The 14988-nt window shown below is 55.9% G+C and overlaps 2 protein-coding genes across 3 annotated transcripts in view; both read right to left on the reverse strand.

Annotated features, from left to right (window-relative positions):
- The window catches only part of GNG7 (G protein subunit gamma 7), a 73441-nt gene extending 70259 nt beyond the window's left edge, over positions 1–3182 (reverse strand). For both annotated transcript variants that reach the window (XM_049789483.1, XM_049789482.1), the window contains exon 1: positions 3091–3182. The gene's annotated coding sequence lies outside the window, so the exon portion shown is untranslated. The remainder of the gene's footprint in view (positions 1–3090) is intronic.
- A 6925-nt stretch (positions 3183–10107) lies between these two features.
- DIRAS1 (DIRAS family GTPase 1) lies at positions 10108–10842 on the reverse strand. Its single transcript, XM_049789470.1, has one exon. The coding sequence runs from the start codon at positions 10754–10756 to the stop codon at positions 10160–10162; it is 597 nt and encodes a 198-aa protein (XP_049645427.1). The 5' UTR covers positions 10757–10842; the 3' UTR covers positions 10108–10159.
- Positions 10843–14988: the final 4146 nt, after the last annotated feature.

Raw genomic sequence — 14988 nt, forward strand, 5'->3', positions numbered from 1 at the left:
AGCACTGTGGAGAATGGCCTTCCCCCAACTAAAAGCAAATAAACAAACAAAAATCTGCACTTAGTCCAGAGAGCCGTCACCCCAGTGCCCAGTAATTTTCACTTTCAAAAAGAAGAAAATCAATGATCTAAAAACAAAGCCTCAGGGACTGGAGAGCTATTACAGCCGGGAGGAAGGAAGGGGGAGGGCGCTGCCCTAGTACCGCCCTAGTTGAACTAGGTTCAATCCTCAGTACCCTATAAGGTCCCCTGAGCTCATTAGGAATGATCCCCGAATGAAGAGCCTGAAAGAACCCCTCAGTACTGCTGGGTGTTGACCCCAAATCAAAATATATAAATAAAATAAAATGGGAGTAGGGGAAGGTCTGATTTGAGTCATTCCACATCCCGGGGGCATAAGGCAAGACTGGGGTGTCCTGGTATTACTGAATGGGGGCACTGAATGGGGACCCCCGGGACCCAGGGCTGTACAATACCCAGAGAGGAGACAGTCAGATCTGGAGGTTGGTAGTTGAGAGGGACCAAGCAAAGTGTGTCCAGAGGACTCTCACATATCAAAGGTAAATAACCCTAGACCAGGGGTCCTTTTGGGGGGCTCCTGTTGAGTGGCCCCATTGGATCCATCCACATCATGAAGCCCCATGTACTTTTTTGCTTCTGGGACAAATCTTCCAACTTCCCTATTTGTTTTTTTGGTTTATGGCTTTTGGCTTTTGGCCCACACCCAGTGGCACTCAGGGGTGCTCTGCGCTCAGAATCGCTCCTGGCAGGCTCGGGGGACCATATGGGATGCCGGGATTCGAACCACTATCCGTACTGGATCAGCTGTGTGCAAGGCAAACGCCCCTCTCTACCTGGAAAGATTCGTTGCTTTTTGCATCTTTTTTTATCCCCTCACTTTTTTGGGGGGTGGGGAGGACATTCAGTGGTGCTCAGAACAGATTCCTAACTTTGTGCCCAGGGATCACTCCTGGCAATACTCAAGGGACCAGGGATTGAATCTGAGTTGGACACTTGCCCTCCCTGCTGTCCTCTCCAGCTCTCCCAGCTTGATTCCTCCAACACCCTTATCATGGCCACCCCAGGAAGACCAAATCAAAGCCAAGATCACGATCATGGCTTCAGACCAAGATCATGAATGAACCTATGAAGTCAGTCAAACCAACAGGGCTGCTTGCAGTCGGCAGCACGTGGACACATGTCCCTTTTCTGATTCAATGGGGATTCATAGGGTTCATTACTTTATGGGGAGCAAGGGAATGACACAGAGATCTGGGGAGGCCCTGAGAGTCCTTGGAGTGAGAAAGAAACAGAGGCTCCATCCAGAGCCAGAGCCCAGGGCCAGAGCAAAAATTCGGGGGGACGGGGACGCAGAGCGGTGGTGCAAGCGGTAGGGTGTTTGCCTTGCATGCGCTAACCTAGGACGGACCGCGGTTCGATCCCCCAGTGTCCCATATGGTCTCCCAAGCCAGGAACGATTTCTGAGCTCATAGCCGGGAGTTAACCCCTGAGCGTCACCAGGTGTGCCACCCGCAAAAAAAAGTTCAGCGGGGAGAGTGTTTGCCTTGCACACTGCAGCTCGATCTCCAGCACCCCTATAGAATTCCCCAAGCACCTCCAAGAGTAATTCCTGAGCACCGCTGGATATGGCCCCCAAAATACAAACCAAAAGAGCAGATCCAGAACCCAAGTGGCATTGGAGAAAATGAACTTGGCCTCGGCCCCTCCTCCTTCCCACATGGAGGAGCCTCCCCCCAAAAGCGAGCTGGCTCCCACGGCTGCTCATCAAGGTTCGTCTTCTCCCGCCCACCCTCGCAGCCCCTAGCAACCCCCCCATCTCCGGGAGAACGAGCGCCACCCACACCCCTCAACAGCACCAGCCCCCTAAACACCCACATGGGTGCCTCCTTCTCCAGCCCAAATTCTCCCCTCGAAAAAAACCACAGCTCTGAGCCCTGGGACCAGAGAAAGAGAGAAAGAGCGTGCCAGCCTAGTAGGGAGGGCCCTGGCCTTGCACGTGGCCAACCCGGGTTCGAGGACCAGCATCCCATAAGGTCCCTCCTACACTGCCAGGAGTAATTCCTGAAAGCAGAGCCAGGAGTCAGCCTTGAGCATTGCCAGATGTGGCTCAAATATGCCCCCCCCCCAATGTAGTCGTCCTGCCTGGATCCCAGCTGCCTCCCCAGTCACCCTCCTTGGCACCCCAACTCCTGGAGCAGATCTGGAACGGAAGCAGAACCCCTTTCTTAAGATTCTAGGATTTTCTGCCCAATGCCTAAGGATCACCTCTTAAAGACAAGTCCCCTCCAAAATCTCAAATCCTTCCCTTCTAGAGCCCCCCAACCTTCCACAAATTCAACCTCCTTCAAAACCTCTGTCTGGGGGTCCAATTTTCATCCCTGTTTCCATCACATCCCAACTTTCTCCTCCCTGACCCATCACCCCAAGTGTCCCACATCCTTCCTACACATTTGCTGATGAGGTCTAACCCCCATACACCCCAAACTTGGCTCCTTCAGCCTGAGTGGGGTTCTCAATGTCTGTTCTATTCCCCCAAAATCTGACCCCCCACTCCGTTGAGCTCAGCCCAACTGTGAACTCTGATCCCCGCTTTCCACCACCACCTTTCCCACTTTCCCACCCTATGACCTCCACCCAGCACTTCAGCCAGGTCTCCTGTCCAGCTAACCTGCACCCCTGCTGCACTCCAGTCCCCCTGACCCCAGCCCGTGCAGAACCCCCAAACTCCAGATTAATGATCCTGGCCTTCCCAAATAACCTCTGCCCCCTACTGCAGATTTGGGGGTGTCCCGCCCCTCCCCCGCTGACCTCGACCCAAGCCCAGGTCCTACACCTCCACCCCCCAGCCTCGATCCTCAACTCTAGCCCCTCAAGCACGCTGCCCTGAACCCCAACTCCCAGGCCCCATCCTAGCAGACTCTGAAGCTCCACTGCAGCCCCCTCCCAGTGCACCCCGACCCTTCCCTTCATTGCAGCCTGGATCCCTGAATCCGAAACCCTCTCTAGTGGACCCCGACACCTCTCGGGCTCGACATGTCCGACCACTACAATCGCACCCCACGAGTCTTACCTGCGCTCGGGCCGCCGTGGCCGTCTCAGTCCCGCCGCGCAGCCGAACCCGCTGCCGGGCGCGCGAGCCGCTGTCTCCCCCGCGGGGGCGGGGCCTTCAAGGGGTGGAGCTTCCCTGAGGGCGGGTCTTAGGCCTAGGATCGACCAATCGTGGGCCCTGGTAGAGGGAGGCCGGGGCGTAGGCGGGGCGCTGGGCAGGCAGCGGGGTAGGCTGCGCCTCGCAGAGCGGGGCGGGGCTGTGGGAGAGGGCGGGGCTGGAAGGGAGGGCTGTGAGCGACAGCGTCGCTGACCACTCAGGAATGGAGTAGGAACCGGGGAGGTGGGGCCGTAGCAATATGTAAATCAGCACGCTGTGTTGGACCAGGCGGCGGTTTGCAAAGGTGACTTGTGACGTCTGGCAGGCCGGAAAAAGTGTCCAGAGTTCGAATCCCGGGTAGGGAACACGGGTTCAAATCCCGAATGTTTATTTCCAGGGATTTGATTGCGGGCTTGCGGTGGAAGGGAAAATGTTCTCTCCCCGTGGTTCTTTGGATCTGCAGGACAATAACGCCACAGCCCTCCGATGGCCCCTTTTTGACTTTTTGACTCTGGGAGGAGAAAAAAAGGTATTTCCTCATTGTACAATGCCTGAAGCCGAGCTTCAGAGTGTAAATTCAAACCTGGCTTCTGATTTTTAGGATTTTTCAACCTCCTCCTTCCTAGGCCTACAGATGATAAAATGCAGATTGGGCCGTGTGTGTGTGTGTGTGTGTGTGTGTGTGTGTGTGTGTGTGTGTGTGTGTGTGTGCCTGGCTTCTGATTTTTAGGATTTTTCAACCTCCTCCTTCCTAGGCCTACAGATGATAAAATGCAGATTGGGCCGTGTGTGTGTGTGTGTGTGTGTGTGTGTGTGTGTGTGTGTGTGTGTGTGTTTGGGGGGAATGGGAGTGGGGGAGGGAGGAGGAGAGAAAAAGGGGGGAGAGAAAAAAATACCCAGATGGAATGATCCAGAATCTTGAACAGAAACTGGACGCACCTTGAAGGTATATTTTTAATAAACTGCTCTGGTGATCTTCAGAAGCATTTGGTGTGCCTGAGGGAAGAATCTACTAAGCAGCGCCCAGAGGGGCTCTGACTCTCGTTGTGAACTTGGGTAGTATTTAATTTGAGGTTTTAGGCTGCCAAAGGGCTCCCTAGAGCTCCTGGGAAATTATTTTTTTTAATTCACCCTCCTAAGAAAACCCCAAACTTATTTAATGAAAAATAATATATATACATACATACATATATATATATATATATATATATATATATATATATATTCATGCATTTTTCCCCTTGTTTTAGGGGCATCACCTGGTTATGTTCAGGGGTTACTCCGGTCTCTGCACTCGGGAATCACTCCTGCAGTGATCTGGGGACTATATGAGATGCATGTTTGAACCCAGGTCGATCTTTTTTTTTTTTTTTTTTTTTTTTTTTTTTTTTGTGGTTTTTGGGTCACACCCGGCAATGCTCAGGGGTTTTTCCTGGCTCCATGCTCAGAAATTGCTCCTGGCATGCACGGGGGACCATATGGGACGCTGAGATTCGAACCGATGACCTTCTGCATGAAAGGTAAATGCCTTACCTCCATGCTATCTCTCCGGCCCCCCAGGTCGATCTTGTCCCAAGTAAATGCCCTAACCATTGTACTATCTCTCTGACCCTTCATATAACATTTAAAATATTAAAAAATGAATGTACAGCAAGCTTTCAGGAGGCTCCATGGTTCACAAATGAGGATAAATACCACGTTCAAGTTTCAAGAAGCAGTTCTGATTCTTTTTTGTTTTGTACTGTTTTGTTTTTGTTTTGAGCCACACTCAGCAGCACTCAGGGGTTACTTCTGGCTCTGTGCTTAGAAATCGCTCCTGGCGGGTTCGGGGGACTATATGCGATGTCAGGAATCAAACCCCAGTCTATCCCGGTTGGCCACGTGCAAGGCAAATATGAATATTTGGGGCTTGTTGACTTCTGTGGTTTTTTTTTTTTTGGTAATGGTTTTTATTTATTTATTTTTTCAAACAGAAAAAGCCATTTTAATCACACATATACATTCATAGGACTTTAAACAAAATGTAATATAAAATATAAAAAAAAACCAAAACCCCACAACAACAAAAAATTACATTTACTTGTAAACTGCTTAACAGCTGGTGGGTTGGCTGACAGGGCTGCCCAAGAAAAGCAAAAGCAGATATAATGAGGTACATTTTCAATGTACTTCTGTGTTTTAATATTGTTCTGTGTTTTAATATTGTTCTGTAGGCCGGAGCAATAGTACAACAGTAAGGGCATTTACCTTGCATGTGGCCCATCTGAATTTGATCCCCAGCACACCACATGGTACCCTGAACCCACCAGAAGTGGTCCCTGGTGCAGAGGCAAGAGTAACCCTGAGCACCATCAGTATAGCCCAAAACAAAAGGGAAGAACATTGTGTTGGAATGTTAGGGCTCCTTTGGCTAAATGTTCCTGTCAAGCTCTCCTAAGTTATATGCCCTAGGTTGGACCTCCTCACCCCTAGCCTTTATCCCAGCTTATAAATTTGCAACCTCAGGGGCCAGAGTGTTAGTATAGTGGTAGAGCATTTGTCTTGCATATGGTCAACCTGGGATGGACCTGGGTTTGATCCTCAGCATCCCACATGGTCCCCTGAGCCTGCTAGGAGAGATTTCTGAGTGCAGATCTAGGAGTAATGCTCAGAGGATGTGGCCCCAAAAATAAAACATAAATAAATAAACAAACAAATAAAATTGTAACCTCTGGAGCTTGAGCAGGTAGGGTGCTTGCATAGAGCTGACGTAGATTTGATTCCCAGCATTAGCGAACCATCCGAACCCCAGCATCCCACATGGTTCCCTGAGCCTGCCAGGAGTAATTTCTAAGCTCAGAGCCAGGAGACATCCCTGAGCACAGCTGAGTTTGGTCCAACAAAACAAAACAAAACAAAACAAAAAATTAAAGACCCAACAGGGCAGGGGTGGTGGTGGCCTAGGATGTGCTGGAATGTTCCTAGGCCCCCTCAAAGGTAGACTTTGTTGTTTTGTGGGTTTTTTTTGTTTTTTGTTTTTTGGGCCATACCCAGCATTGCTCAGGGATTACTCCTGGCTCTGAGTTCAGAAGTTGCTCCTGACAGGCTCAAGGAACCATATGAGATGCCGGAATTCAAACCTGGGTCTGTCCTCTATTGGAGGTGTGCAAGGCTATGCTATCTCTCTGACCCCAAAGTTGGACTTTGTTACCAATAGTGCAAATTATCCTAGGCCTACCATTTGTTTCTTTCTTTCTTTTTTTTCTTTTTTTGGTTTTTGGGCCACAGCCAGTGACGCTCAGGGGTTACTCCTGGCTATGCGCTCAGAAGTCGCTCCTGGCTTGGGGGACCATATGGAACACCGGGGGATAGAACCAAGGTCCATCCAAGGCTAGCGCAGGCAAGGCAGGCACCTTACCTCTAGCGCCACCGCCCTGCCACAAGCCTGCTATTTCTGACTCTTTCCTGCCCTCTCCTCCACGCAGTATTCCCTGAGACTTCCACTGGCTCCATCTCCTCCTAGGCTGAACAATGGGCTCCATGCTCATTCCAGGAGAAAGACACCTCTTCCTTGCCACATCTTTGCACCTCTTCCTCTTCTTAGATGATGGATTCAGTTCCAAGGGTGGTCGCCCTAGGTTTCCAGCTATCGGAGTGAAGAGGTTCAAGAGGGCAGGGTCATAGCAGGTGGAGGGTGAAGGGTGCATGACCTACGGGGCCTCCTGGCCTTAAGGAACTCCTGCCACACCAGGGCCACTGGCTAGATGGAAGGAGGACTCCCATTGGGTGGAGATAGTGAGAGGAGGAGCCCCTCAGGGATTCCCCTGAGACACCCCTACTCCATCCTCCCGTGAATCGTGCAGAAACCACCAATTCACCCAGAATCTATGCTTAGAAGGGCCTGCGAGCTTTATCATTCCCCTCTTCTCTCTTCCCCAGTCAATTCATTCCCCCTTATCCCATCCCTCCTTTCCTTTCTCCTTTTCTATCCTCACCCCGTTCACTTCCTCACCTCTTCCTCCCTCCTCCCACTAACTTCTTCCTCTTCCTTCTTCACAGACATTCCCCGACCCCAAAGAAGACACAGGGGTGCTGGTGAGGACCCAAGTCTTTATTGCAGGAAGGACTATTTCTAGAGTCAATGCAACTGAGCCCCCCCCGGGGGGGGGCAGGGACACCCACATGCGCAGGGGTGGGGTGGGGTGGGCACAGCAAGCATGATCTGGCGGGTCCCCAGAACCAGGGTGTTGTAGGCAGGACGAACGGGCCCACCACCATCCAAAACCCTATTTCCCCGTGTGAGGGGCAGGAGACGGGCCCCAGGGCGATTGTGCTATCAGGGTGTTTCCCTGAGAAAAGGCTGCGGACCCCCCCCACCCTCTCAGAACCCTCCCAGGGGTGGGTGTACCCCAGTTGGGGGGCCTGGATCCCAGGCTCAGCTTGGCTTCCACACCCCAGCTGGTTAACCTCCTCCAGATACACACAGACACAGACATACACTCATGTACATACAGACATGTACTCACACAAAAACACAGACATACAGGAAAACATGTTGCATACACAGACAGAGACACAACTCACAGACACACATGCATACATACTGGCTGACGTGGCTAGTGTGGGGAGCAGAGGGCAGCCCCCCAAAGCAGCTGTGAGTGTTCCCAGGCCTCGGCTCAGCGCCAGCTGCTTGGTGTTCCCTCAGGAGACCCTGAAAAAAGGGTCCAGGGTGTGTCTGTTCCTGCAGCCCCTCAAGGGGCTGAGACAGGGTGAGTGTGTGATGCCTCGTCCCAGCCCCCCACATGCACACAGAGGGCTGGGTCAGAGCTTGCAATAGGAAGGGCCTCGTGACTGCAGCTAGACCAGCGGTCACAGGAGCCCAAGGACACACACACACAAACACACTCAGACACTGCCGTCACCCGTCATGGCATATGTACACACTTGCACACATATGATACTTATGACATAAACACTCTCTATTTTGGAGGCCACACCTGGCAGTGCTCAGGGTTATTCCTGGCTCTGTGCTCAGGGATCACTCCTGATAGTGCTCGGGGCACCTTAGGGTCCTGGGGATTGAACCTGGGTTAGGCCAAGTGCCTTAACCACTGTACTGTTACTCAGGCACCAGATCACACATAGTTCTTATCATCTACCCATCATGCTGCAGACTCAAACACACACACACACAGACACACATGCAGGTACACCCACAGATACACACGAACACACATATGCACACACAGATGCATACATGAGGCCTTCGACCCCTAGTCGCCCTCTTCATTTCTGCCGTGACTCAGCTGGTCCCCATGTGTCCCCCCATTAGCAGAGCATTGAAGGGCAGTGGGGTTAAGGGGGACACAAGCTGGGGGTCCTCTGCCCTGAGACCCCCACATTCAGGGCCAGTGAGTGGCTCCAGTTACCTCCCCCAAAAGGCTCCAGGCACCTCCCTTCCTCCCAGCCCCCAGCCCAGGGCTCCATGAACAACTGTCAGTCTCTGAGTCTGGGGGAGCTGGTGTCCAGTGGGTGGGGAGGAGGTGCCACCCCAACTTGGGAGCTGGTGGGTCCCCAGAGTTGTGCAGCGGCTTTAGGCCAGTCCAGGGTCCCCAAGCCCAGTGGGGTTTGGGCCCTTCGAGGGCAGTTGCAGGCCCTGTGGTTATTGCCTGAGGCCCACCCGTGAGCACCCCCAAAACTATGAACAAAGGGCAAGCAGGGGAATAGTGGGGCCCTGGGGTAAGAGGCCTGTGGTCAGAAGAGGTGGAGAGACACTGCGTGGGGAGAACCACACCTGCATTTGAACCCCCCAGCAGGTCACAGTGATCTAATGTGGAGGCTCAGGTCTGGCTGGGGCTCCCCAGGTGAAAATATATATGGTGGGGGTCTTTGGCGCCTCAGAGCTGGGTTGAACCCTGTATCCTCTGGCCTGAGGGGCTAGCGGCTTCTCTGGTCAGCTCTGCACCCCCCAGTATCTAGCTTTGGGGTGGCTATACAGGCAGGATAGAGGGTGGGCGGGGAGCAGAGAGACTACAGGGAGCCTCAGGCCTGCCGTGGACTCCCCGGGCCTTAGTTTCCCTGGGAGAGAGGTGGGATTGGAGATGAGAGAGGGAAGAGGAGAGAAGATAGAAGATGGAGGAGGAGAGAAGGAGGAAGGGCAGGTGGGGGGAAGAGGAGGAACCTTCAGGAGGAAGAAGAAAGAGGAGGGAGAAAGGTAAAGGAGAAGAGGGAGGAAGGTGAAGAAGAGGAAAGAGAAGAGTCTGGGGGGGGCAGAAGGAGGGGACTAAAACAGAGGGAGGAAAGAGAAGGGAAGAAGGAGTAGAGGATGGAGGAGGAAAAGGAGGAGGGAGGAGAGAGGAGAAGGGGAGGAGTGCTGGAGAAGGGGAGGAGCCTGGAGAAGGGGCAGGGCAAAATCTTGGGGGAAGATCACTGGGTGGGGAGGATCCCTAGGTGGAGGGGAGGAGCCTGAGGATGGGGTGTGGCAGAACCCTGTGTAAAGAGCCCTAGAGGGAGGGGAGGAGCCTGGAGAAGGGGAAGGGCAAAACTCTGGGGAGAAGCCTTGGGTTGAGGGGAGGAGCAAGGAGAGCAGGGGGCAGAGCCTTGGGTGGAGGGGTTTGGCCAGGGGAGGAGCCAGGGGCGGACCTTGGGTGGAGAAGCGTGGCGGGGAGGAGGGAAGAGTCAGAGGCAGAGGGGCATGGTCATGGGAAGAGCCAGAGGGGCCCTGGGTGGAGGGGCGTGGTCAGGGAGGAGCCATGGGCGGGACCAGGGGAGGAGCCTGGCCGGGGAGGAGTCAAGGGCGGAACCCTCGGTGGAGGGGCGTGGTCAGGGGAAGAGCCAGAGCCGGGCCCTTGGCGAAGGGGCGTGGTCAGGGAGGAGCCAGAGGCGGAGCCCTGTGTGGAGGGGCGTGGCTTGGGAGGAGCCGGGGCGGGGCCCCGGGCAGAGGAGCGTGGTCAGGGAGGAGCCGGGGCGGGGCCCTGACCGGTGGGCGGGGCCCGGGCGGAGGGGCGGGGCCGCCTCACATGAGCACGCATTTGCCCCTGAGTCGCTCTGTCCTCTTCTGCGCGCCCGCGTGCTTGCCGTCGATGCTGAGGCTCATGTGGCGGCGCGTCTCGAGCGTGAGCAGCTGCTGGAAGAGCTCCTTGACGTTGTAGTTCATCTTGGCCGACGTCTCCATGAAGGCGCACTTCCACTCCTGCGCCACGGCCTGCGCCTCGCGTGCGTCCACCTCGCGCTGCGTCTCGTCGCACTTGTTGCCCACCAGCATGACGGGGATGTCGTCCACGCTGCCCTTGATCTGCACGATGAGGCGGTAGATGGGCCCCAGCTCCTCCAGCGACTGCTTGCTGGTGACGGAGAAGACCAGGATGAAGGCGTGGCCCTTGGAGATGGACAGCCGCTGCATGGCCGGGAACTGGTGGCTGCCCGTGGTGTCGGTGATCTGCAGCGTGCACACGCTCTTGTCGCAGCTGATCACCTGCCGGTAGGTGTCCTCGATGGTGGGGATGTAGGTGTCCCGGAAGGTGCCCTTCACGAAGCGCAGCACCAGCGAGCTCTTCCCCACGCCGCCGGCCCCGAACACCACCACGCGGTAGTCGTTGCTCTGCTCGGGCATCTTGCAAACGGGCGGGCCGGCGCCGGCCACAGGGACCCCCGGAGCGAGCCTGGACAGAGAGGGGGGGTTGTCACAAGGTCCCCGAGACGAGATAGAACCTTTCTGGTTATTTTGCTTGGGGTAGGGAGTTGGCTGGTCACACCTGGCGATGCTCAAGGTTGACTCCTGGCTCTGCACTCAGGGATCAACTCCTGGAGATGACCGTCTGGGATGCTGGGGATCGAACCCAGGTCAGCTGCGTGTAGGGCAAGCGTCCTTTCCGCTGGGCTATGGTTCCAGGGCCCCCTTGCCAGGACCTTTCTGCTGAAGGTGCTGAGTGTGTGATTCAGCCTGGTCCCGTGGCTGCTTCTTCCACCTCCACCCCCACTCCCGGACAAAATCTGGAGGCTCTGGGCTGCAAGATGCCAGAGATAGAAGACACTTAACTCCTTCACCTCCTCTCCAGGTACCCCAAAAGACATGCACCAGATCTGTCATCTCTTTGTACCCACAGGCTCCTCCTGGTTACCTCCAGCACAGCTCTTGGGTCTGGGCAAGCCTGGTGTCTGTCTCCTCTAGCTCTTTCTCTGGGAAATCAGAGTCCACCCATAACCCACAATATTAAACCTCTTGGAATATGCACCACCCCCCCCCCGCAAATCCAGGTGGTGCAGTTTGCAGGAGACTGGGGCCATAGAGAAGACAAGAGGACATTTGTCTTGCACACGGCGGACCTGGGTTTGATCCCTGGCATTCCATTCCAATATGAGCATTACCAGGAGTGATCCCTGAGCACAGACAGAGCCAGGAGTAAGCCCTGAGCATTGCTGGTTGTGGTCCACACACACACACACACACACACACACACACACACACACACACACACACACAGTTTGCAGAGACCCAGGCACCCAGGAACATGCAGAGTCAAGCCTCTTTCCTCCTCCTCCTCCTGCTGGTCCCAGAAGCCAGGACGGATGATGCTGAGGCAGGAGGTCGAAGAAGCCCAATTTGCAAATCATGATGCTGACTCTGCAGGTACCATCCTGGCTCCAAAGCTTATTCCAGCATCTCACCGCCTAGACCCTGGGTTGGGGTGCCCACCCCACTCCCTGGCCCAGGGTTGGGGTCTGTGCAAACAGAAGCCTCTGCAAAAGGGTCCCACTTAGGGCCTGGCCCCTCTCCTCTGCTCAGAGATATTAGACACTGTTGGGAGCTAAGAGAGATTTCTGAATCTGCAGAGATGGGGAAAGGCTTCCTACTTGGAACAAAAAGGGGGTGACTGACTTCTCTCCCTCCACTTGCAAGCTTGGTCCTCTCCAGGCCCTGGTGCTGAGTGCCACTCAACCAGTGCCCCCCATTTCCCCACTATGCAGCCTGATCCTGGCAACCCTTCACAAGCCCCAATGCACACATGAATCCTCTGACTACTAAGATATTGGGGAGCAGGGCTGGGGGGTTTGTTCTGCAGTGAGGGGTCCAGTGTCTGTCAGAAAAAAAATCAGGGCAATCGCTTCCACCCTACATGGCCCCTGGAAACTTCTGGAGCTTGAAGTAAAAGCTTCCAGACTCTTGACTTTTGACTGGTGGGGAATATTTTGGGCTGCTCTTAGCTTGGGGGGGGGGACGGGACATGGGAGAGGGGCCCTCTCCAGGTTGGGCACCCCTAAAAGACTCTCCCCCAGGAAGTACCCCACTTCCAGCCTGGACACAGGAGGTATATGGGAGCTGCCCTTTCTGCCCCCAAGTCCTGCCATGCTCTGGGAACAGACACTCCTTGTTGGCAGGGTGTCCTCCAGAGATGCTGCAGGGAAGGGGACCCCCGCTCAATGATCCCCCAAATCCAGGCTAGCTGCCTCCTGCAGGAATGGGTGGGGGAGGGAGAACTGGGGGTACATAGCAGGTTTTCAATGGGTGCATGGTAGATGCTTAGTCCTGGGGGGTAGGGGGGGTGTACTCCCCACTCTGTCCACCTCATCTGCTGCCCTGCCCTGGGCCCAAGGAGGATGAAATGACCTCCAGAAAGGCAGGCCCAGACTCGGGGGGAAGCAAAGGGAGCCCCTCAGACAGCCGGACTACAAACTGTGGGGGGCCTCTGACGGGGCGGGGTGATGATACCTAAGGAGGTTTGTTGGAAAGGACGCGGTTCGGGGCACCCAAGGGAAAGAAAGCAGCTCTAAAGGGGGGACCAGCAGGGGTCTGCCTCATGGCTCAAGTGGGGCTCTGAGCGTGGGGAGGGACCAGAGATAGGCGGCGGGGGCGCCCCGGGGGTCCACGCTGGGGGAGGTGCGGGCACTAAAAGGGGGCGCGGTGGGGGTGGGGCGCGCCCTGGGCGTGGGGGGCCCAGCGTTGGCCCAGCGGGGCGGGCGCTGTCCTCGGAGGGAGGGGGCTGGTGGGACAAAGCAGGGGAGACCCCCCCCCCGTCCCTCGCTCCCCGCCGCCTACCTGGGCGCGCGTCCTGCGGCTGCCGCCGGCTCCGTGTCCGCTCGGGCGCCGCCGCCGCCCCCCGCGCCGTCCCCGCCCGTTCCCCGCCCGCCGGGCGCCGCGCTCCGCCCCGGCCTCCCGGGGGACCCGCGCCCACAGCCAAGGTCACCGCCGCACTGCAAACAGGGGGCGCAGAGACGCGGGCTCCAGGCTCCTCGGTCACCCCACGCGAGGGTGGGACACGCGCGGGCCCCCCAGGAGCGAGGGTGAATGAATGAATCCAACGTGCGGGAAGACACCCCACAATCAGATGCTCCCCAGGCTGGGATGGGGGGAGGAGGGAAGGGCGGCTCGGTGCCCCACCCCCGTCCCCCAGATGCATCCCTGCTGCAGGACGGTGGGCCTGGTGGGGGGTCGTTCTAAGCACAGCCAGCTGAGCAGGTGCAGGCCCCTGGGTTTGGGGGTTTGGGGCTGGGGGCACATCGTGTCCTCCAGGAAGTGTCCGGATGTCTTCAGGAAGTGGCCGCGTCTGGGTGCAGCCAGCAGATCGGGGTGCACCAGACCCCAGTCTCCTGGGTGGGAAGAAAGCGCCCTGTATTAGCTGGGGCATCCTTGGGGACCGCAGGAGCAGCTGTCTGTCTGTCTGTCTGTCTGTCTGTCTGTCTGTCTGTCTGCAGTGCAGGTTGCAACCAACGGGGCTCATTAGGTAGTACCCCCAGACCCCCAAGCAGGGGATGTGAGCCAATGGCCCTCAGATTCAGGGACCTTCTAGCTCCTGGAGGATGGAGTTCTCTGAGCTGATTCTGGCTTCCTGCTGGAGACTCGGATGTACACTAAACAACCCCCCCCCAAAAAAAAACCCAAACCCAAACAAAACAAAACACAGCATCAGGGCTGGAGGGACACCCCTCCCCTTTAGTTCCAACTTCAGGCTTCTCAAGCCTGGATCTTTCTCTTCTTTTTTTTTTTTTTTTTTTTGCCTTTGGGGCACACCTGGTGATTCTCAGGGGTTACTCCTGGCTCTGTGCTCAGGAACCACTCCTGGCGGGGTTCAGGGGAGCCTGTAGAGTACTTGGGATTGAACTCTGGCTGGCCATGTGCAAGGCAAGTGCCCTCCCTGCTGTCCTTTGCTCTGCCTCCACCCTTGGATTCTCTTCTTTCTGGACCCTCCTACCCCTCAGTTTTGGCTTCCCTATCCTCCTGCCCCCAACCTTCCCACCTTCTTACCCCCACACCTTTCCATCCCTCCTTTCCATCCCTCCTCCATCCCTGCAGGTCGAACACCGCCCACAACCCCAACCTCCCGTGACCCCCTATTTTTGGCTCCTCCGTCTTATTCCATCCTCTCTTCTTCCCCCTTGGGGTCTATGGGGGGCTACTCAAAGCCTACCCTTTCTGGGGTTCACAAACAGATCCAGTCTGTCCTGCCACTGCTCCTGCCTCAGTTTCCCATTATTTGAATGAAGATGGTAGGACCGAGGGGTGAACTGATGCCCACCAACAGGAGGTGCTGTGGTGCTCCCAGGAAGGACAGCCCCTCTGTCTCACGTCACCTGTGGGCCTTGTCTCTGGAGTGACCAGCGGGTGCCAGCCCAGGCTGGGTCGGCTGACTCATGCCCAGCAACTCAGCTCTGAGATGTTTGTCTCACTGCGGCTATTTATAGCTCCCGGCCAGGTTCTTGGCCTTTGGAACCCTAGCAGGGCGGACCCCAGAGTCCCCTCTGCCCGCCTGGGGAACAACCCAAACAAGGGCAGAAAGAGCCCATCAAAAGTTGGGGGTGATAGAAGTGTCCAGACCTTGCTGACTGGGTTCCTGGGATGCCAATGAC

The sequence above is a fragment of the Suncus etruscus genome, chromosome 15 (assembly GCF_024139225.1).
Source record: "Suncus etruscus isolate mSunEtr1 chromosome 15, mSunEtr1.pri.cur, whole genome shotgun sequence".
In the NCBI taxonomy this organism is placed as follows: domain Eukaryota; kingdom Metazoa; phylum Chordata; class Mammalia; order Eulipotyphla; family Soricidae; genus Suncus; species Suncus etruscus.